General features: G+C 46.0%; 1 protein-coding gene across 2 annotated transcripts in view; it reads left to right on the top strand.

Moving 5' to 3' along the window:
- GRAP2 (GRB2 related adaptor protein 2) overlaps positions 1-23248 on the top strand; it is a 38885-nt gene extending 15637 nt beyond the window's left edge. Inside the window, exons 3-10 of one of the 2 annotated variants that reach the window (XM_075068156.1) lie at positions 2446-2705; positions 9122-9224; positions 11845-11936; positions 16198-16317; positions 17541-17709; positions 19701-19826; positions 21345-21464; positions 21915-23248. In XM_075068156.1, the coding sequence (XP_074924257.1) occupies positions 2638-2705; positions 9122-9224; positions 11845-11936; positions 16198-16317; positions 17541-17709; positions 19701-19826; positions 21345-21464; positions 21915-22094 (978 nt within the window). In that variant the 5' untranslated portion in view covers positions 2446-2637 and the 3' untranslated portion in view covers positions 22095-23248. The remainder of the gene's footprint in view (positions 1-2445; positions 2706-9121; positions 9225-11844; positions 11937-16197; positions 16318-17540; positions 17710-19700; positions 19827-21344; positions 21465-21914) is intronic. The other variant, XM_075068157.1, reaches the window with a different exon arrangement.
- The last annotated feature ends 348 nt before the right edge of the window (positions 23249-23596 follow it).

The raw sequence follows: 23596 nt of genomic DNA, 5'->3' as shown, positions 1-23596 counted from the left end.
CCCCTAAACAGTATAGTAATACCGGTAACAAAGTTTTGCATAGACAAGGCCTTTGTCATATCAGCCAAACTAAATGTGGATTATGAGTGTGATAGGTCAGGATTAGAAGAGCAGGGGATCTTTGTACTTAAGAATCATGGTGCATTGACTGAGCTGTTTGAGAATTCTAGGATTTGTCTGGGCAGGAGTGCTTGCAGGTGAAGAATGAGGGGCAGGGCTTTTGGGGGAGAAAGAACCTAAATAGCAGGAGGTGCCACCAATCTGGACTGAAGTATATTGGTGGAGCTCTGCAGAGGAGTTTGAATAACATCACCTGCTCTGTGCACTTGCTTTCCAACTGCAAAAATAATTGTCCATTAATGACTTGTCACTGCAGACAGCCTAGCCAGCTGTCCTTGGAAAGGGAATTTGTGAAAGAGGATGAATTGCCATGTGTGGAGCACATCTGACCATGGGACAGGAATAGATGGGAGATCAGGAAAAGCTGGACAGCTTCCATTCATGTCTTTCAGCTCTATGTGGATTTGCAACCTGATGCTCCAGCATCCACTGCTGATGAATTATTATTCACTACAATACATGACAGTTGAGAATCCCCCTCATTTCCAAGCTTGCATCCACTTACCCTCCTCCTCTATTTCTTGACAATGTTGCTTCCCTGAGGCTAGCTAATTAAGGATGGGGTGACCCGGTTTAGTTTAAAAGCGCACAAAACTGAAACCGAACCAGACCAATTAACCTTTCCCAGAACATCAGATAAAACCATTTGGCGTTTGGAAAAAGTCCTTTTTTTTTTTTTTTTTTTTTTGGTCAAAAAAAATTTTTCTGATTGCTCCCTGGTTAGAAAGTGCAACTGCTGAAATGCCATGAAAAAGCTTCTTCACCTGACAGTGCCATCCTATCCAGAAGCAAGTGATGATGAAAAAGCCTGTTCTTATGAGATTGCCAGCCCCCTTTTTGCATACTCAGTTAGTCTGGATCATTCAGATAAGCACTCGAATAGAAGCAAGTGTATCTGAATCATACTTTTTCAACATAGGATTTTCCAGACTGGATCACACCCATAATCCATCTACTCCAGTATCTTGTCTGTAACAGTGCCCAGCACCAGATGCTTCAGAGGAAGATGTAAGAACCCCACAGGGGGCAGATGTGGGATAATCTGTCCCCCACAATAGGTCTCATCCTGGTCTTCATTATTATTATTTATTTGTATTGTGGTAGTGCCTGGGAGCCCTAGTCATGGACCACCATTGGGCAAGGCACTGTACAAATTAGCTAATCCCAGAAGAATGCAGCTTAATATCCCTTCCAAAAAAGGTTGTTATCCTTAATTATAACTCTGGATAGTCTTCATGACCTTTAAATGTTCATTTCTTTCTAGGATTAAGACAAGGACATCTGTGATGGGAGTGTATCCACATGGGGAAAGGGTTAACATCTCAGGACAAGGGTGGCAAACCCTAGAAGGGAGCCCTACAATGAAGGAATCTCTAGGCAATCAGAGAGGAGAGCTGCTTCCTGTTTCTCTCCTAGTTGGGGGTTTGCCACCACAGGGTCATTTTCATTTTTATTTATGGTATAGAAAGCCATTTTGTTTTATGGCTAGACAATAAAAACATTTGAAAGCAGGAAAGTTCCATGGAGTGCTTTTGGCTGGCTAACAGGAAACCAGACAATTTTTTACATTGCCAGACAGCCAGGGTGAGTGACTGCTCACAGCAGGTCTCTCAGTGGGGCACTCATTAGGTCCCACAGCAGTAAACATGGAGCAAACAGCTCACTCGATTTTGTAAAGTATTCTCTCAATCTCTCAGGCCATTCACAGGACAGGAAAATTAATGTAGCGTAGAACAGAGAATCTGGTGAGAGCAGATATGGAACCATCCCGAAAGATTGCTTGAGCTATGGGTGATGCACAGAAATGGCCACTGGTGAGATCTTCCACAGTATGAGATGGATAGACTGGTATGTACAGTGTGAATTCATGCACTCACCACTGCCTCCTACTTACCACATATATACCATTTCTCAGCGGCCTGACCTAAGGGAGCTGCTCCTTTAGGTATGGAAACCACTTGTACTGCCTCCACCCCCACTGGATGGAATACACTGGGCTTTTCTTAAATTATGAGAGGAAATGGTTGGTGTGCATATATATATATATATAACCACAATCACTGTCCACTGCTGTATTTAATACGTTCGTGTGTTTATCCATGTGTAATGAACATGCCTTGTGGTGGCTGGAGGCACTAGCACCTCTGACAGTTAATGGAGCTGTTCTATTAATGCAGTGGTGAGAGGCTTGCATTTCTGGAACAGAATATTTCCCAATGCCTCTTGGATGTGGTTTAGCTGGTGACAACAATGACAGTATATATCATCGCTCATTCTGGATAATTGGCCCCTACTCATACAGTGTCATCTCTCATTCCTGTACAGATGTTGAATGTTGGACTCCAGCCCTACTCACCATCAAACCTACATGTGGGCAGGGGGGGGCAGGGTTCTGAGGTGTCACCAAGTGTCCTCCCGCTCAGCTGCTTGGCTGGCTGGTTCTTGCTCATGTGCTCAAGGTTTAACTGATTGCATCTGTGGGGCCGGCAAGGAATTTCCCCCCAGGTCAGATAGGCAATGACCTTCGGGGATTTTCACCTTCCACTGCAGCATATGCATGCAGGTCATTTGCCAGGATTATCCAAGTATATCTCACTTAATCATTTCCCTGCTTTGAACGTTGATGCACCTCACACTTTTAGTCTCTTCCTGTCGCATATAATAGACTAGTGTCCCCTGGGTTGTAATATTTTGCTCTCTTTTTAGTTGTTGGGTTTAGTGTGTGGGTGGTGTTGGTGGCCTGTGATACAGGAGGTCAGACTAGATCAGTGATACACAGACCTCAGTGGTTCAGGAGCCAAATCAACGATCAACAGTACCCAAAAGAGCCACAACAGTGTGAATTCATTGATTCATTTACTATATACTATTCATGTTTAAACAGTATGACAGGAAATATTTTGTTTACATGTATATATGGAAATTTCCATGGAAATGTCCTGCTTTGAAATGTCTTTCTTGTTTAGCCATAAAACAAAATGGCTTTCTACACCATAAATAAAAATGAAAATGAGACAGTGGTGGCAAACCCCCAACCAGGAAAGAGACTGGAAGCGGCTCTCCTCTCTGGTTGCATAGAGATTCCTTCACTGTAGGGCTCCCTTCTAGGATTTGCCACCCTTGTCCTGAGATGTTAACCCTTTCCCCATGTGGATCACACTCTCATCACAGCTGTCCTTGTCTTAATTCTGGAGAAAGACGAACATTTTATATCTAGATATAGATATAATTTTCACAGCCAATAAGTTAATAACTTGGTGCAAGTTGATAACTTAATTGGTTAATAACATAGCAAAAGCATCCTGACTGGTTAATAATTGTAACATCATGTGCTGCAAAGAGCTACAGGAGATACATTAAAGAGCAACTTGTGGCTCACAAGCCTATCTGAGTATCATTGGACTAGATGATCTAGTGGCCTCTTCTGACTTTAAACTCTGACACCTGCAGGACCCAAAAAGGCAGACCAGAACATGCAGGGGTGAAAGTAACTTACAAGACTTACCGTTACTGCTGGAGTCCTGAGGGGGGCGTGGCCTCATTTTGAAGAGGCGTGGTCTCTCAAGATTTAAAGGCCCTGGGGCACCGGCTGTGGCTGGGAGCTCCAGGGTATTTAAATCAACCAGGGGCTCCCAGCTGAAGAGGTGGCTGGGAGCACCCCCACTCCCCTAGCTCAGGGGCAAATTAAAGGGCCCTGGACTTTGGCCGCCGGGGGGAACCCCGAGCTTTGTGGGGCTGGGGCTCCTGCCGCTGAGGGGAGCCCTGAGCCCTTTAAATCCTGCCCCCAGCCTGGCCGCCAGAGCTGTGGCAGGGATTCAAAGGGCTCTGGGCTGCCCGCAGCGGTGGGGAGCTCTCAGCCCTTTAAATCCCAGCCGCGGCCGGGATTCAAAGGACTCTGGGCTGCCCGCAGAGGCAGGGAGCTCTGAGCCCTTTCAATCCCCGCCGTGGAATCAGGGTGCGGTCCAGCACAGCATACTGGCTCTTGCCGGGATGCTGGAGCAGACCGGCTTACTTTCACCTCTGAGAACATCCCATTTCACATCTATTGATGAAAGCTCACTGGTTGAAGCTGTGGGTCTGATTTATATAAGTCACAGGCTTGAAAATCAAGCTTTTGTTAAGGTCATCATCTTTGAATATGCACCCCGATTGCAGTCATGCCATGCTGTGATCTTATCACTGTAATAAGCCTCTGTCCCAAATCTGGACCTTAGCGTCCAAAATCTGGGTGCTTAGCATGAACCTCCAAGCTTAATTACCAGCTTGGATCTTATCTCGCTGCCACTATCCAAAATTTCCAGGGTTTTGGCCCCCTCTGGTCTCCCCAAACCTTCCCTGGAGAGACCCCAAGACCCAGAAGCTCTGAGTCTTACCGGCAAGGGAAATACTCCACTTCCCTTCCCCTCCCTCTCCCACCCAGACTTTCCTCTCTGGGCTAACCTGAGAGTATTGATGCAATCTCTTTACATCACAATACCAAGAAGCCTGTCCCCTCTCTTCCACAAAGAGACAAACCTCAAACACAAGGAAACAGAGATGATTTTATCTCTCTTTCCCCCTCCCACAATTCCCTGGTGCTGCGGAGCTTACCCTCTAGAGATCTAACACAAAGAGAATTCCCTCCCCTTGTTCCTTAACCTACCCAGAGAGAAAACTCAAACAAGTCTTACAAAGAAAACTTTATATAAAAAAAAAGAAAGAAAAAGACATAAGAATATAAACTCTGCATCAAGATGACAATACAGGGCTATTGCTTATAAGAAAATATGAATAAACAGTCTGATTCAAAAAGATATCCAATTTGAAACATTCCAGCAAGTTACACACATGTAATTCCCTCCCTGACTTTGAAAAATCCAGTTTCCTGATTGGTCCTCTGGTCAGGTGTTTGGTTCCCTTTGTTAACCCTTTACAGGTAAAAGAAACATTAACCCTTAGCTATCTGTTTATGACAATCACACTCAGCGAAACAAAGTTGAGCTTAGACAATAAATAAATGAAAGGCTGGCCTAGAAAACCCCAGTGATGCAGACAGTGGTGTTGGTGTCTTAGTAGGTGGTGTTCTTCCTCTTGAGTCATTTCTACAGAGCCAACGCCCCAGCAAGGGGTTAGGAGGGGTGTTCTATTATTGGAGTGCTGTATTTCAGATGAGATGAGATTTATCATTTGATCACTTGTGGTCATTAAATAGCCCCTGTCACTTTTCATAAATGTGCAGGTGTTAACCTCAGTGTCCTGGCTGAATTCCAGCTCACGGAATTACGTATTCTACTGACCTAAAATATGTCCTGTGTAGTTTCAAATAGTGAAGTTAGTTTTCACTTCCCCTCCTTTCACTCTGGTGTAGCATTGATAGCACAGAATGGCACCTGCATTCTAGCCTAGATGCATCAGCAGTTCAGTGATATAGGGGGTGATCACTAAAAATAAAATTCATTTCTGTGCAGAAAGACAGCACTAGTTAATTCACATTCATGCCTTAAATAGGAGTTAAGCAAATATAGGAATGGCCACAGTGGCTCAGACTAATAGCCTATCTAGACCAGTATCCTGTCTTTTGACAGCAGCCAATATCAGATGCTTCAAAGGGAACAAACAGAACTGGGCAATCATCCCCTGTCATCCAGTCCCAGCTTCTAGCAGTCAGAGGCCTTAGTGGGACTAAGTGATACATAGGCCCTGAGCTTTCCCTCTGTACTGGGGTGATTTTCACCAAATACAGTATATACAGAACTAAATTCTACCTTCAGTTTCTCTATAGCTAATGGATTTGTGCTGTGTAACTGAAGGCAGAATTTGGCTCACAGTGTGTAAAGTGTTCTGATATCCTTTAGGAGAAATGATTCCTGAGAAATGTAAGTAATAACAAAAAAATCAAACGTTTCTCTGTCACACAGGTGCTGATGGAAGTCAAACACATGTAGAGAGAAAGAATGAGCACCTAGTGGAAAAGCTTTCTTAAAAAGCCCAGCACTGACCTGAACAGTATAAGGAAACTGGAGATACAAGAGAAGGCAGGAATAGGATCAGAGATGCAGGGCTGGATTGAAGTTCAGGTGCTGAAAAATGCTAGGCTGGGGTTCAAAGACAGGGATTATTCACCAGTGGTGCTTTAGTAGTTGGTAGGGAAAGAGTTTAAGGCCATGGTATTACTGCAGTACTGATTTATCAACTTAGCTGACACTGTGTATGGTATTTGAGTCACTCCTAAATCCAGCCTCTGGCAATGAAAAATACATTTAATCCATCTGTTAGATTGTCTGAAGAGGTGTCTGTGTCTCAGTCACTGCCCAAGGTTGGAATTTCTGGAATTGAAAATAAGTGAGAGATGAGCCTTTAACTATTTCCCCAGCTCTGCTCTTTTTGAGGGGGAGGGTGTCAAATATCACATTTAACTGTCTGGTAGTTGAAAAATGAAATGAACACTCTCCCTCCTTAGAGAAAGAATCACTGAGATCTCTAATTCCACCAAAGGGCAAAAATCAAAGCAAGGCTTTGTATTCCAAGAGGTTGTTGTTTTTAACTGGTTGTCTCAAACTGAGATTATTGCTCTGCACTTTGTAGTTTGAGGATATATTCACCCAGCCATCTGTGATCTTTATAGAGCAGCCCAGTGCCTCAAGGTAAAACACTGAAAAACATGCCATACTAAAGCAACTCTGCTTTGGTTGCTGGCATTTTCTTTAGTACTCTCCCCATCATTCTAAGTAATCATTATTAATAAGGGATGTTTACATGAAAACAAAATCTTTGTTATTATAGTCCACACAATGGTTAACCTGCTCCCCCATTTGAAATCCTAATCCTCCCCCTGTGACATAACAATCATCGTCACCACATGCAGTTGTGTGACATTACAGGCTGAAGGTAAGGAACTCCAGTGGCTAAAATAGCAAGGGGTGCTGCAGGTCAAGGCTAAGTTGCATCCACAGAGCTAAATTGGGGATCCAAGAATAGCATGGGACAATTGTAGCTCAGCATTGAGGTGCAATGGCAGATCGGTGTGAGGACCTGGGACTGAGATACCAAAAGGTGTCGTAGGTCAGAATTAAGGTGCATCAACAAATCCGGGGAAGGCGGGAAGGAGAGAAGAAGATGAACAGGATTGAAATGGTGGGAGAATTTGCAGGCCAAGATTGAGGCACACTAGCAGACATTACAATAGTACAGTTCACTACTGAAGTGCATTGGCAAAACTTGGAGGGGCAAGGGAAATACGGCAGGTCAGAACTGAACTACATTTGTATAGCTGTGTGAGAGCTCCCAGGACTGAAATAACACAGATGTCTGTAAGACAGGATCCCACTGAACTTGCAGAGTTGTGTGTGGACCGTCACACACCTTGCCTCTATTCTGCCTGCCTCATGTTCGGTCACACAAATTCAATTTCACCTCAAATAAGCAGCAAAAAAGAAAGTGCTGAAAGAAACCCTGGAGAAAAGCATGTGAAGATCCTTTTATATTTGGGAATGAGAGAAGACAATTCTCAGAATCAATCTTTAGTGGCTCATCAGTTTTAAACATGACATTTTTCTTGCATAATTCTGGAGCTAACGCTTTTTGGTCTTTCTCAGTTCTGCAATGAAAGACAGCTCAATAAACCAAAGTTTCTCTACAGAAGCTGTTGGTGAGATTTCTTTCTGAGGTCCTCTGGATAATAGCTTTTCAGGTAAAGCAAGTTGGAGAGTCTTCCTTGCTTGTACAGACTGGATCCCTTGGGGGAGTGAAGATAAGCTATGGAGCTTTTAACTTCCAGGTCACTGATTGCAGTCCAGCCTGGGTTAGAGGAAGTGCTGAAAGTTATTCCCATCTGAGAGCTGTTTGGTGGCCTTTGTGAATGCACTTCCAGGGTTATCTCCCACTGGTTCCTGGCAGGACCTGTACCTACATCACAAAAAACACCAATACAATTGAGCTACTTCCTACTCTGCCATTGGCAGCCTCAGCAGACATGTCAGAGAGTCAGTGAGCCATGGGAACTGAGCATTCCTTTTGATCCTAAAAATGGTCCTTCCAGCACACATCTCAATTATGTTAGCAAGAAGTGTTGATTAAGTGAAGCTTGCACCGCTACCTCCCATGCTACAAAAAGGAAGACTTTGGTTTGCAGGCCTGTTGATAATGGTGTGGTACCTTTCACCTACACTAAACACACGTAAGATGTGAATTCAGGCTCCAGAAATCTGGATTCTTTGGAAACATATGTTGTACTCATGTGGCTTAAGCAGTAAGTACTACACCTCTAAAACAGGGAATACAACCTTTCTGTACACAAGTTCTTTCTCTCACTGGAAATCAAGGCTATCCATGCCAAAAAGTCTTTGTAGAAGAAGGTCTTTCTTTCATTCTTCAACATGGAGCTCACCATCCAAAAAAGATTTTTTGTATTGTAAGATCCTCCTTTTGCCCATAGTTTGTCTCTCTCACAAGGATAATAAGTAGGCCACTGTGGAGGATGAGTGCCGCCTTCTCTGGGTGAGGGGGTCACTTACATCACAGGGAATAGCTAACAGAACAATGCTGTTATCACTTACACTGAGGTCATCCCTATTATCAGCCTGCTTGGGAGTGGGGGTGCACATTTTCATCATAAGATTATTGGGTGGAGACAATGGTCTATGGGACACAGCTTCTGCTTTGGTATGTTTTGAGCCCTCGTGATGAAAAATGAACCACTAATCTGAGTCTAGTTCTGATGCCCATCAGCCATGCCAGTTAATGGGATCGTTCCCAGCTGGTAACTTCATTCAGTCCAATAATTGTTTGGGCCTGAACAAGAAATCACAACACTGGATACAGGCCAACTGCCCCTAGCAAGGGACTATTACAGATTAACCAACAGGTTGGTCTCAATGCCGCTGGTACCCTGAGTGAGAAGATATCACAGCACCAACGAATAGTTCACAGTGTCCTGAGCAAGAGGAGATAACAACCCCTTCTATGAGCTAGATTCAGAGGTAACAGCTCCTCCCAGATATTGACATACTTGTATCTCTTCCAGCTTTGCCCTGTCACCAAGGCACAGTATGGAAGCCATTGCCAAATTTGATTTCAATGCTTCTGGAGAGGATGAACTGAGTTTCCGTACCGGGGACGTTCTGAAGGTAAGTGCAGCCCGAGGCCCCACCAAAGGAGGACTGTTTAACCATGTGACTCCTGCCAGATCCCACTGCACCAGTGCCTTCCTCCATAACATAGCCCAGCTAGATGTTCACAGACTATGGGCCAGACGCCACTAGTGTTCCATGGAGGGCTTGCTGGAGGTTCATGGAGAACTGGCTAGTCACACAGTGCTTGCCATCCTCCTCATTTCCAGCTGTTAGATTGCCATAAAAGATGGCTAAAGTACATTAAGGGACTTTTCTGATGTTACTGTTCCCTGTAAGGAATTACTGTAGTTGCCACAGGGATATTATATAATTGCTAATGGGAGGGAAAGTATCCACAAGATAATTTCTGTATGAAAAATTTTGAGAACCCCTGAGCTAGTATAATACACAACACGCCCTTCAGAAATGAAGAAGCAGAGGAATGCTAGAGCGAGAGTGGGAAGAAGTGGCAGGCAAACGTCAGACATATAGTATGAGAAACACAGTCTATTTAATCTTTGTATTGTTATGGTAGAATTGTTCTTGTTATCAGCAATGAGGATGAAGCCACACAACCCCACATAATATTTTTTACCCATTCCTCAATCTACAACACCGTGCATCATAGTCACTCTGCTACAGCCAAAGATGCCTGAACATGACTCACATTGGTCAAAGAGAGAGATCTTTCCAAAGTAACATGAGAGGTGCTATGGACAAATCCCCCTTCTCCCCTTTCAGATGGTTGAGCACTTGCCCTACACAGTACTCCTGATGCTTCCTCAGCTCAAACTCTGTCCCCATGCCCTTGCTGCCTCCACCTCTGCACTGGGTTGATTGTATCTCTCTACTCACTTGTTTATTTTCACTGGGAATTCACAAGAAAGCCAGAGATTGTCCTCTCATTAGATCTTTCTCTTTGAGGCAACACAACTCCCTAGCAGTCAAGAGTCAAAGATCTGACAAATCGAAGTGTGTAACATCACATGCACGCATACACACACCCAGCTGTCCTCCCTACCCTGCCTGTGCATTCTGCTGGGGTTTATCTTAACTGATTGGTGAAGGAGATAAGGTAAACAGTATTGATGTGGAGATTAAATGAACAGGAAGTTTGAGGCCCTGAACCAGCAGAGACAGGAGGAAATCCACGTCCCCACCACCCCTGCTGTGAGATACCAACACAGAGGGGCCTGCCCTCTGCGCACCAAGAGCTTGCAGGTGGATTGCACCGGAAACCTAGCTGCTAGCAGAGCAAACTCCAGGCAGGAGGGGAGAAAGGGTTGCTGATATGCAGTCGTACCCTGTGTAGCTGTTGAGCCATAGAGGAGAAAAGAGTTGTATCCCATTTGGTTTGTTTGGAGCAGCACAAAGGGACCTTAAATCAGGCCCGCTGTATGGGGGAATCAACTGGCAATAAACCAGGAAATCCTCAGCTACCCATTCAGAAATCCTCAGCTGCCCATTCCTTCCCTGTCCACAGGTGTAAAGGTTTCACAAGGGGCAAAGCAGTGGAGAATGAGTCCCAGAGGTCTCAGTACTGTCAACCCCGAATGTTTAAAAACAAGGCTTAACCATTTTTTTTTAATTACATATTTTGGAAACTTTTTTTTTTTTTGCCTTCTGTTTCCTGAGCCCCTAAGGGTCATACTTCAAGCTTTTCAACCATAAGGGCTAGAAACTTCTTTTTAAAAAAAATGAAAGCTAAGATTCTCACATATTCACTTGCCTCCTGGAACTGGAATTTTAAGAAAAACACCATATACCACAAAGCTTGCAATAAAATCATATCCACTGGCAACACAGGTAGCTATATGCCACCTGTTCTCTCACCTCTGCCTTCAGGCCATGTCAAGGGCACCATGGGGTGGAGAAAGAGCATAATTCAGTCCAGCAATCCTTGATCAGTGGAATGACCCTAGTAGCGATAGTAGATATAGCCCTGAGGCTACTCCAATTTGCATTACTGCTGAGGCTGGCCCCTTGCAACACCTAGGATCTAGGGAGGCAGAAACCTGGCTTTGAACCACCTTTGCCTCCTCCCTTCAAATGCCCTGGTGTGAGCTCTGCACAGCTGAAGATTCAACCCCCTAATTCTAGCACATGCAATGATATCCAGTAACAAACACGCAATCACAAACACACACATTCCTATGTAGCAGAATTTTTCAGAGCTTTTTTCATCTCTTGTCAAATTGGGACCCACCAGGGCAAACCATTAAAAACAACACAAAGAACTCCTTAAACCCCCACTAAGTCCTTCATAGCAAACTCCTCCATCACGAAGGTATTAGAGCTGTGCAGCTTACATCTTCCAGCCTCCTGAACATTTATCCAGGAATACAGATAAAACTAACAAGCAGTCCCTCTAATTCCTCCATATCGTCCTCATTGCTTTATTTGCACTGCACTGGCCTTCAGCTCTCAGCCCTGCTGCAGTGTGTGTATGTGGGGGGAAGAAAACGGGGGGTGCCATGGGATTCCACAGCTCTCAACACCAACAAACCCAGTCTAGTCGGCTTTTATCCTTCCAAATAATTCCAAACTCTTTTTCTTTCTTTTGTGAGTAACTTCTCCTTCTGGTTACCTTGCCTTTCCCAAGGTGGTTCATTCATTCATTCTGTCTCTGCTGCAGATTTTAAGCTCCCAGGAAGAGTGGTACAGGGCTGAGCTGAGAAGTCACGAAGGATATGTCCCCAAGAACTTCATAGATATTCACATTCCCATGTAAGTACAACTGGGATCAGGTGCATTTCCCTTGAAAATTTCAGGGAGTTTTGTCATGTGTGTAAGTCTACACTTATGACAGCATGTACAGACACTGCACACTCCGCTAGCACAGGCATTAAGAGCAGCGTAGAAGGTGAGGCATGGCTTTGATGAGGAGAGGAGAGTGCCCTACACACTTGAACCTCCAGGGTGTATACCCTACATGGGCTCTTCACATAGGGTTACTATATTTCACGTCTCTCAGATAGAGGATACTGCCAGGATCTGGGATGGGGTACAGCAGCCACCGCTCACCAGCCATCCTGCTCTGAAGGTAGCGCCACCACCACCAGCAGCACAAAAGTAAGGGTGGCAATACCTTACCATGCCACCCTCACTTCTGCGCTGCTGCTGGCAGCAGCACTGCCTTCAGAGCTGGGCACCCAGCCAGCAGCTGCTGCTCTCTGGCTCCCTAGCTCAAAATCACAGACATTTGTTCAGATTTCAAAAATTTGCCTGGTCAGAGATTGGAGAACCAAAAAAGAAGTCCTATCCAGGAAAACCTGGACGTATGGTAACCCTATCTCTACATGCCCAAGCAATGCTGCCCATATCTAAACTGCTGTTTTTTACCAGTGTAGTGTCCTGTTGCCTTCCCCGTGCCAAAGCCTTTCCCATAGGACATGAGAATAGTCGTACTGGATCAGACCAATGTCCATCTACCCCACCGTCTTATCTTCCAACAGTGGTCAATGCCGGGTACTTCAGAGGGAATGACCAGAACAGGCAACCATTGAATGATTCATCCCATTGTCCACACCCAGCTTCTGGCAAACAGAGGCTAGGGACACTCAGAGTATAGTCTTGCATCCCTGCCCATCCTGGTGGCTAAAGCCATTGATGGACCTATCCTTCATGAATTTATCTAGTTCTTTTTTTAACCCTGTTATAGTTTTGGCCTTCACAGCATCCTCTGACAGAGTTCCATAGATTGACTGTGCACATAGGCACCAACTTCTCCTGGCACTGGTGGAAGCTCATGCCTCCCTCACCCACAGACCTGCCCCACCCCCATTCCAATCCCTTCCCCAAAGTCCCTGCCCCATTGGACTCCTTCCCCAAATCCCCGCCCCGGCCCCACCTCCTCCCCTGAATACGTTGCATTCCCACTCCTCCCTCTCCCTCCCACAACTTGTTACGCTGCGAAACAGCTGTTTTGTGGTGGCAAGCGCTGGGAGATGAAGCAGGGAAGGTGTGTTCAGGGGAGGAGGCAGAGGTGAGGTGGGGCTGGGCAGGGAGCTTGGCTGCCTGTGGGTGCAGAGCACCCACCAATTTTTCTCCATGGATGCTCCAGCCCCAGAGTACCCACGGAGTCTGCGTCTATGACTGTGCATTGTGTGAAGTACTTCTTTTTGTTTGTTTTAAACTTGCTGCCTATTAATTTCACCGGATAACCCTTAGTTTTTGTATTACGTGAAGGAGTAAACAACATTTCTTTATTCACTTTCTCTTCACCAATCAAGATTTGATAGATCTCTGTCATATCCCCCCTTAGCAGTCTCTTTTCCAAGCTGAAAAGTCATAGTCTTTTTAAACTCTCCTTATATGGAAGCTGTTCCATATCCTTAATTATTTTTGTTGCCCTTCTCTGTACCTTTTCCAATTCCAATATACCTTTTTTTGAGATGGAGCAACCAAAAATGCATGCAATATTCAAGGTGAGGGTGTACCATGGATTTATTTAGAGGCAATATGATATTTTCTGTCTTGTTATATATCCCTTTCCTAATGGTTCCTAACATTCTGTTAGCTTTTTTGTCTGCCGCTGCACACTGAGCGGCTGTTTTCAGAGATGTTTTAGCCACAATGACTCCAAGATCTCTTTCTTGATTGGTAACAGCTAATTTAGATCCATCATTTTGTATGAATAGTTGGGATTATGTTTTCCAATGTGCATTATTTTGCATTTATCAACATTGAACTTCATCTGCCATTTTGTTGCCCGGCCACCCAGTCCCTGTTTCCTTCCCCCTTGCCAGAGCCTTTCACTGCAGCATGCACCTACACACACTGCAGTGACAAGTGTGGTGCAGACTGCTTTTCATGTGGCATGCAGTTACCCTTGTAGTGCCTGCACTCTACATGCTGCCATAAGTACAGAGATAGCCTGTATGTTTGGTCAGCGCTTCCTCTCTCATGCTTTCTTAAAGCATGATACAGATTAAAGCTGACAAGGGCTGTGGCAAAACTCCACGCACCTGCCTGTCAATCCACATTAGTCCTGCCCTGCAGCACCCCCTGCTATTTTAGTCCTGACAGCCCCAAAACTCTTGCTACTGTTGCTAGGATATGGCAGGAGCTACATCAGAGGTGGGCAAAGTACGGCCCTCAGACCACATCCGGCCTGCAGGACCATCCTGTCTGGCCCCTGAGCTCCCAGTTGGGGAGGCTCACCCCTGGCCCCTCCCCCGCTATTCCCCTCCCTCACAGACTCAGCTCGCTGCACCACCGGGCAGCTCAGCACCTGCGCACCCCCTGCGGGGGGTGGGGGCAGGGGAGAGCAGGGAGGGAGGCTCACCCGCAGCCTCAGGGGAGCAGGCAGGTGGTGTGGGCAGCAGGAGCACCGCAAGCACAGGCCAGAGGACTCTGGAGGAGCACCAGGAGGCCGCACAGCCAGCCGGAGAGAAGCAGCGCTTTGAAACAGAAACTGCCGCTTCTCTCAGCTGTGCGGCTGCCTGTGCTCCTCCTGTTTTGGTCTGTCTTTGATTTCTGAACTGCCCCTGCCCATCCCCGGGGTGTGTGTGACAATTAATGTTGCCCATGCTCCCAAATGGATTAAATAAGGTGATTTTGGCACCTGCTGCAGGAGCTTTTACCTCCATATCTGCCCACCCACTGCCCAGCAATTCCACCTCCACCCTCATCAGTTGTGCCCCTCCCACCACTTTATCTTCCACTCCCATCAATTCAGATCTCCTCTGTTCAGCAGACATCAATTCAGACCTCCTCCAGACCCACACCTTGTCAGTTCAACCCCTCAGCCTCACTTCTTCTCTTCCTGGTGTTCTTCACCCCCTTCTCCCAGGTCTGGGGGTCTGCCGTGGGGTTGTCACTCCCCTCTGCCCTTTCCACTGTTACCCGGCTGGCGGTGGCAGGGGATACGGGGGAGGAGCAGAAGCGCTATTCTGTGCCAGTTGCTTACAGGAGGGCTGGGAAGAGGAAGGAGAGGCACCATCCGGAACTGCTAGGGGCTTCTGCTCAGGGCTGGCTCCAGTGTTTTTGCCTCCCCAAGTGGGAAAAAAAAAAAAAAGAGCCGCGATCGGCAGCACTTCAGCAGCAGCTCTACCCCACCGCTTCATTCTTCTGCGGCAGGTCCTTCCCTCCGAGAGGGACTGAGGGACCCGCCACCAAAAAGCCAGAGGTGCCACCCCTTTCCATTGGCTGCCCCACGCACCTGCTTCGTTCGCTGGTACCTGGAGCCGGCCCTGCTTCTGCTCCCTCCTCTCCCCTCCCCTCCTGTGAGAATGACTTCACACTGCTATGGGGTAGAGGGTAGCTCTTCCTGTAGTAGCTTTGATTGCTTGCTCAGTATCAGGAGGCAGGCAAGTGGGGCAGGAAGCCAGTTGGAGGGCTTAAATTCACACAAGGTCGTTCCCAGACTGGCTCCTCCAGCCCCAGACAAAATTATGTTACTAGTGGAAAAAATCCTGAGAGTTGGTGATACTGTATGTGTCAATTCCATCTACTGGCTGAGCTGTGGGACTTGCTCTGTTAGTTCAACAAGCAAATACAGGCCTGTATTTTTGGCACCAAAGTCCTCTCCTTTCATGCTGCATTTACAGAGTTTGCTGAGGTGCCTATGCCACAGGGTGTTACGCTAGCAGATTTTTCCTGGCACACTTGGAGCGCTGGAATCAGCCCGTTCATTATGCATCTCACATAGGAATTAGGTCTTCACTAACCTTTCCCTCTCACACACACAGAGTAATAGCTGGGCTGAAACACTTCCACTTTGATCCTTTTCTGAGCAGCAGCAGCTCCTCATTTTGGACACTGGAAAGGGGAAGGGGGAAGGAAGTTGGTCTTCATAAAGGGCCATTTTCTCCATCTCTGTTTCTATACACCATACTTGGAGAACATGCACTGTTAGCAGGAGACAATCCTACCTAAGCCTCTAGTCCCTTTCCCTTCTCATTCCCAACCCTCCTCTCACCTCTTCCCTTCTTTTTCTCCAACCCATTTCCTTATTCACATGCATGTGATTTATTCCCCTTGACAGCTGGTTTAATGAAGGGATATCCCGCCATGAGGCAGAGAACTTACTCATGAGCAAAGAAGTTGGCTCTTTCATCATCCGAGCCAGTCAGAACTCCCCTGGTGACTTCTCCATCTCTGTCAGGTACCTGCTACTTACACTGTCTTCCTGCTGTTTCTGGTTAATGCTGCTGTCCCTAGCCTCCCCTTGACAGGATGGCAGTACCTTGGGAAGCTTGCGTGGTGCCAGTGACAGTCAATGGGAACAAGGGAGGCATCTGCTTCTCAGATGTTTCTTTTTCCATTAAAGTGACACAGCAAATACCCTATCCCCAAATCACAACCCCAGTTGTCCTGCTCCTTCTGAAGCAGAGCAGAGCTTATTCTGTGGACCATCTCCCACCATGCAAAATGTGCCTTTCAGGTATGTTTTTTTTTTTGCCTAATGGCTTTAGTTACTGGCCAAGAATGTTATTTAATATCCATTAGGAGGTGACTTGCACCATTAATTCAATTTCACATAGGCCACTGAGCAGCCACCAGACGGGAATGACTTTCAATCACTGTTGACCAAATTGCACAGGAACCAGCCGCTTTACAATTATGATAATAAAAATCCTTAGCATTTATGTACAACTTGGAATACTGAAATGCTGTATGAACATTGACTAATAAATCAAAAAGACCCCATTTCCCAGCCCCCTGGGCCTCTTACTCCCTATGCTTGTTTCCCTTTTCAGCCACTTATTCTAGTCCAGCCATTCTCGGCCTTTGTTTCAGACCCAACACTGTCCCCTTCTGCGTGAACCCAGCAGGGCCCTGCATGGCACTGGGACTGCAGACAGTTCTTCAGAGGGAATCCCTTGTTCCACTGGGCGCTGGTGGACGTTATGCAACAAGTATGAAGGGGTAAATCTCAGTCCTTCACCCCATCTTGTCTAGGGATTAACCTGAGGAAAAATACCTCAGGTAAGGTTATAATCTGGTGGCACTCTTTGCTTAAAGCCAACATAGATCCACTTGTTAATGGGCACCGTGCTGCTGCCTTACCCTCTTTTAAATAAGGTGCAGAATCGAGCTTCTAACCATGAGTGGTCATAAAAGATCCCATGACCCTTATTTTGAAAGTAAAGGTCTGAACCCCAGTGCCCTGTACTGATTCTCCCATTTGGCCATGCATCCTCAAAGTGGCTGCATTTTTCTGGTTGGTGAGTGATTCCTTTACATACAGGGTTATGTTCAGATCCAGTGTGTCCAGGTGCAATGCCAGTGACTTCACTTTCCAGAGCCTGCAAAGGGCTTTTGGATTAAAGGTATTTGAGGAAAACCAAATTATCATCTGATGTTCATTTCTCCCCTTGATCACAGGCATGAGGATGATGTCCAGCACTTCAGGGTGATGAGGGATACAAAGGGGAACTACTACTTATGGACAGAGAAATTCCAGTCACTGAACAAATTGGTGGAGTACTATAAGACCTCCTCTATCTCTAGGCAGAAGCTGATATTCCTAAGAGATGAGAGCCAAGAAGAAAAGGTATGCCCAGGGTTCTCAAACCATCCCCGAAGAACACGAGAAAGCCATCCTATGGGATGAATTTAGTGGTAGAATGTTGCCTCTGGAGACCTTCAGTAGAATCCCAGTCAGGTCTCTAGATTGGAGGGCCTCTCAGCCTAGATTTTTGAATGAGTGCATCATAAACACATTACATAACTTAGTGAGATTCGCTGTCTCCATTTACGACAAGCTGAAGACTGCAGCAGGGAATGCTGAAAATCAGGACCGAGAGGCTTTGCCAGAGCTGTGTAGGGGCCCAAGGACTGAACTGCAGGACATGCTGCAGGTCAGGATTGAGGTGAATCAGCATGAATAAGGGGAGCCAGGTCTAACTTTAGGAAGGGGTGGTACAGAATAGCTGCAGGAACACTGCTGTGTTTAGGGGATCAGGGATAGAACAGGAAGGGGATCACAGGGCAGACTGAGTTTATTGGTGGAACTGTAAGAAAAAATTGAATTTGGTTCCTTTCCCTCCTTGAATGGACTTAGAGTGCTGCCACTGTTATAGCTGAAGGTTTGGCTGCATTGAGGAATTGCTTCTCTCATTAGTTATGGAACATAACAGGGTATTGTGGAGGAACTGGGGACAGGATGTAGAAGGGGTGGCAAAAAAGGGTCATAAAGTTGTCCCAGAATTCCAGAGATGTGAGTACAGTTTGTGAGTTAAAGGAAGAAGCAGCAAAAGATGTTTGTGGAAGCAGGGAAATCCCTGTTCACCAAATGCCCATTTGGTGGTTCTGTGCCAGGAAAATGAGGGAATGACGCAGCACAGGCTGCCCGTCATTGCACACACAATGCTGAGAGAGAAAACACATGGTAACTACAGTAACTGCAGTGCTGCTTAACCAGGAAGCGGACTCTGGCATTAAATTACCAGGATGTGTGGTTAGAGACAAAGCAGAAAATGCATGACTTGTTCATTGTGGCAATAAAGTTTTATCAGCTCCGTGTGGAACATTCTTTTCAGCTCCAAAAGGGCAACAGCATTCATTTTTCAATCTGATAAAGGGTTCTGTGTTGTTAACTCCCTCTAGACCACTTATCTGGCTTTTTTAAAAAGCATTACCTAGCTGTAAGGGAGGCCACATATAGGAGAGAGCTGACAGCAGAGGATAGCCTGCACAGGGCAGGAGATATTGTACTAGTAAAACAACCTGTTGAAGGTGGCTCAGAGCAGAGAGAGGGAGGAAGGGGAAAGGAATGATATTTGTGCCAAGATGTAGACAGGTAAATGAAAGAATACGGGAGGGGAGGTTGCAGCCAATGCTCCACTCCATTGCTGTTGTGATGAGGGTTTGTACAGCACCTAGCACAATGGGGACTTGGGCCACGACTGGGGCTCATAGGCACTTCAGCAATGATAATAAGAATTAATAAGTAGAACCAGGTGCAGAGACAAATTAAGTCTGAGGCAAGAGTTTTCAAAAGAGCTCAGCCCTGCGGGTGCATGTTGGATATTGAGCTCTACCAAAAATCTGGCTTCATTATGGGTGCTGAGCCCTTGAAAGTCTGGGTCTGGGCAGTTAACCAAGGTCTCACAACCACTCTTATTTGCAGTGGGTAAATAGGCCCCAGACATGCTCTTCTCTTTCTGTAAAGGGGGAGGTGGGGCCTCAGCCACACATGATTGTTTACTGGTGGGAATATTGGGGCCCAACTCACCTTGTGTATGTAATAAGGGGACAAATGCAGGCCCCAAACCCATCCATGTATTTGGACTCAGAGCCCCAAATCCCCACTTGCACTTCTGAGGGGGAGTGGCTGTGGTGAAGAGACAAAATCCAGGATCCCAGATTTGTCAGTTTGTTCAGAGGAGCAGGAGTCGTCCTTTGCATAGGCCCTAGGTTTAGGGAGAGTAGTGGGAGGACAGAGATCTGGAGAGGGAAAGGAAGGAGTACTGATTGCCAGGATAGCAGCAAGGGCATTTTGGGAAGCAGACTTGGCCTGACCTTTATCATTCTTCCCCCCAGGAGAGGCGTGGTGGGAGCCTGGAACGGGGGGCACAGGAAGGACTCCGTCTGAGTGGAGCAGCTGGAGAAATCCGAGCATCAATGTCCAAGAGATATACAGATCCCTCACCACCCGTGCAGCAACAGGTATCACTGGGAAAGAGGGGTTAGCTGGGATAAGCCTGGACTGCAGAACATGCTAGTCTCTGCTCACTAGGAGCCAGGCTGTTTACCTAATTGTTTAAGTGCATTGCCATGACTGCTTCTTCACATTGTGATGTAGCATCAACGTATGGTGACATCTGGTGGACTGAAATAAATATGTGAACTTCTATTTTGTCCTCTAAATATCAGAGTTTATGGGATGGACCTGTAAAAATCCGAACTCAACAGGCAAGTGACACTCTAACTGGACGGCTGGGAACAGCAAACCCAGTCTTGCAAGAATGGCCACGTATGGCAAAATGTTGAGCTTGGGACAAGACTGAAAGTCATACTGGGAGCACAGACCAACACTCACTCACACTCCTGTCTAGGAACGTCTGTGCAGTCTCTCAGACAAGCCCAGCTGTGCAGCCCGTTTCTTTTGCTGTGTTGTGGTGATCAGATTCGGCACTATGGTGCACTCTGGGAATGGGAAATGAGTTGGTTACCACTGGGAAAGTTTGGTTTCTTTGAGCACGTTCCACATGCTTCCTGTTTCTGATGTGAGTCCTGGGTTCTCTCTTTCTCTGCTGGGAGCTCCCAGTGTGTCATCCTTCAGTCCTGGGCCTGGGCAGAGATGGTGAAGGTGAATACAAAAAATGCTTTTATTGTAGGGATGGGAGGAAAGAGCAGTGCATGGTGTTTCCTCTACAATTGTTCCATATTAATTTTGGTAGGAAATGGCTACCATAGGGAGGAGGGGCTGCCTCCTGTCTGTAGCAGGAGATGCTGCAACAGTGTTGGCCTCATCTGAGGACAAGACTTGTCCCACTAGGGGAAGAGATCCAAAACCAAGCCTCACAAGGCAAAAGAGTCCTAATAAAGGAGGGCAAAGGACACTCTGCGAGTGGCCAGTTCTATACCCCATCATTCAAGAGCAACGTTATATAGGAAGGGGACTGTTGGCAGAATAATACAACTTGTCACAAAATTGGGCCCTTTGTGACAAATCTGTCAATGAGTCATATTTGATACAGAGCAGAAATACTTGTAAGAGAAAAGTATACCACAACAAAAAATGAATCCTGTGTCTCTAAAGCCAGATTGAGTTTGACTCACACTGACACTTCCAGCTAGGGACAATTGACATGCAAAGTGGGATCCAGTCACACTGACCTTTTAGGCTGACTAAAGTGCAGGCATGACCAAAGGGACATTTGAAATGCTAGGTACTGAGAGAGGAAATTGGGAAGCTGTACCCAACTGTTCAGCTCGAGATTCTTGGTCCAAACCAAAGGGCACAGACTAAGGAGTCCTTTCCTGTCAGGTGTGTTGCTTGCAGCCCAATGAACACCTGGGAAACAAAGACCTTATAATGAAGACAAGAAATTACTTGGAGGTATTAGGTGACATATGCACTGGCTGGATCCTGAAACCTTGGTACCCAGTAACTGAATCCCTACCCCAGTCCAGTTGCACATCGGAGTATATTAATGGCTTCTCTTGCACCTCACTTTCTAGGACAGAGGTAGTGGGAGCCTGGACAGGAAGGATGGGCTTCATCGTCTCAGAGACCATGGAGAAGGGAGTGCAGCATCCATGTACCGGAGACAAACAGAACCATCATTTCAACATTCACAGGTAGATGGTTTGCATTATATGCCCCTGTCATCTACATGATCTCTTCTCTCAAGGAAACCACCATAGAGGCTAGGAAGTTTACTGTTCTCTGTGAGAGGTCAGAAGGAGGAACGGTGTATTATACCTGATGTGATGTTGCACATCCCTGTCACTTTAGAAGGTGTTTCCGTGGCGTGTGCTCCATTCCTGTATGCCCCAGCCACTTGAGTGCTACTTTGGGGCGTGAATATATTGAGAGGGATACTGGGGGTTCCTGATAACTTGAACTTACCCTCAGGTGTCTCTCTTATTCAGGCTCTACTTTCTGGGGTCCTGATGGCTCTTCCATTGAATTCCATACTGGTATCATGCTTTCATATCCCAGTGTTACATTTCTTGCTCCTTTTGGTTCGTGTTGAGGGGGAGATTCATAAGAATTGTGTCTGACCTCTCCTGTCTCTTCCTCCTCAGCAAACACTATGGGTCCAAGCCCTGTATGACTTTGAGGCATTGGAGTGTGATGAGCTAGGATTCCGCAGTGGAGACATCATAGAAGTCCTGGATAACTCTAACCCATGCTGGTGGAAAGGGCGCCTGCGGGGCAAATTGGGTCTCTTCCCTTCCAACTATGTTACACCAGTGACCCGGTGATTCTGCAGCATTCCAAGATGCTCTGGCGAGTCGGGGGCAAGGAGAGCATCTTCCATGCAGTCGGAACATACCATGTTTTTATTACAATAATAATTTATTGGCAGTTGACCTATTGATTAGTTAATATAAAAGGGACTTCTGTAGAGGGGTGGGATTTTTCTCTCCTTTTACACCCCAGTGTTAGAGGGAGCAAGAATCCTGGATCGTCCATGAGGTCTTGCTGGATCCTGCCTGCACTGCCATCATTTTGGGAAAAAGTTGCTAACTCAGACTTTGCTAAATTAGATAAGTCACATGAGAACCGATCTCAAGCAAGCCAGGTTTCAGCTTGTAGGCAGCCCCACCTCCTCCAACATCTGAGCACCACCTTTTGGACCTTGCAACATGCCATCTAGCAAAGGAAGGGATGTGGTCTGGTAAACTGGTCCTGTAAAGTGGTGTACAGAGCAATGTGGGACCAATATATGGAGAGGGAGAGAAACCAAGTTCTTTGCAGCTTCTTATAGATCTGCCCTCATGCACTCCTGCCCATACCACATGTCCTCCTGTCCACTGTCCAAGCTGCCTTCCGAGATATCCTGCACTTTCCATTAAACATTTGTGTAAGGGGGCCTGGCTTTTCAGCCAAACCAATAGTCACCAGCTGGAAATATGGTGGATGTCACCAATAGTTTGGTTAAATTGGAATTTTTTTTGTGGTATGTTGCTGCCTAAAAATCCTCCTCCTATATTTTTGGAAATCTGGAATCCCTGTTTTTATAAGCTTGAGTTGCTGGTAACATGTATCATCCACCTCTGTGTATCTATGTGAACACACACACACAAATATACATGCACACACTTTCCTGCAAAGGTATTTGATTATTGCAGGGAGGGCAGAAGACAACTGTATATGGTTATGTAGCACCATGATATCTTTAGAAATTGTCCCAATTTCACATCCCTGATTTTCCACCCACCCCTCTCATGGCCTCCAGCTTCCCCATGCCTAGCTTCTGTTTAACCCTCCTGAGTATCCATCTCTCAGGTCTCTTGTTACAAATATTACTATAGTGCCAGAAGCAATCTCTACCTAGCACTATTTTGATGCCAGATTCCAGGCAGGGCTACTACTCTACTTCTGGAAATGCAGTGAATAAAGTTGCAGTCAAGAACAGTCTCCTCTATATACCTGTTTCCTTTGAACTAAATAAGGTAAATGCCCAACACACTGAAAACAAGATTGAAATTTTTAAAAAGGAGAGAATTGTAGAAATCACCAAGTGTGATATAAATGAATTGTAAATACACATTTAAAATTATCAAAATCTTGAGTGAGAGCATTGGGTAACTGCTACTCATGCAAGTTGAAATTTAGCAAGCTGCCTGAATAAAATAGTTTCCTACTATGTTTAAGACCTCAGGAGTCAGCAAGGAAGTGCTGATTTCAGTTTATGTGGCATGAAAGAAAACACAAACGAGACCCATCAGTAAAAATGGACCTGATAAAGAATTAAAACCAA

The sequence above is a fragment of the Chelonoidis abingdonii genome, chromosome 1, assembly GCF_003597395.2.
Source record: "Chelonoidis abingdonii isolate Lonesome George chromosome 1, CheloAbing_2.0, whole genome shotgun sequence".
Classification (NCBI taxonomy): Eukaryota; Metazoa; Chordata; order Testudines; family Testudinidae; genus Chelonoidis; species Chelonoidis abingdonii.
The sequence above is the reverse complement of the archived record's forward strand: the minus strand, read 5'-3'. Positions and strand labels throughout refer to the sequence as shown.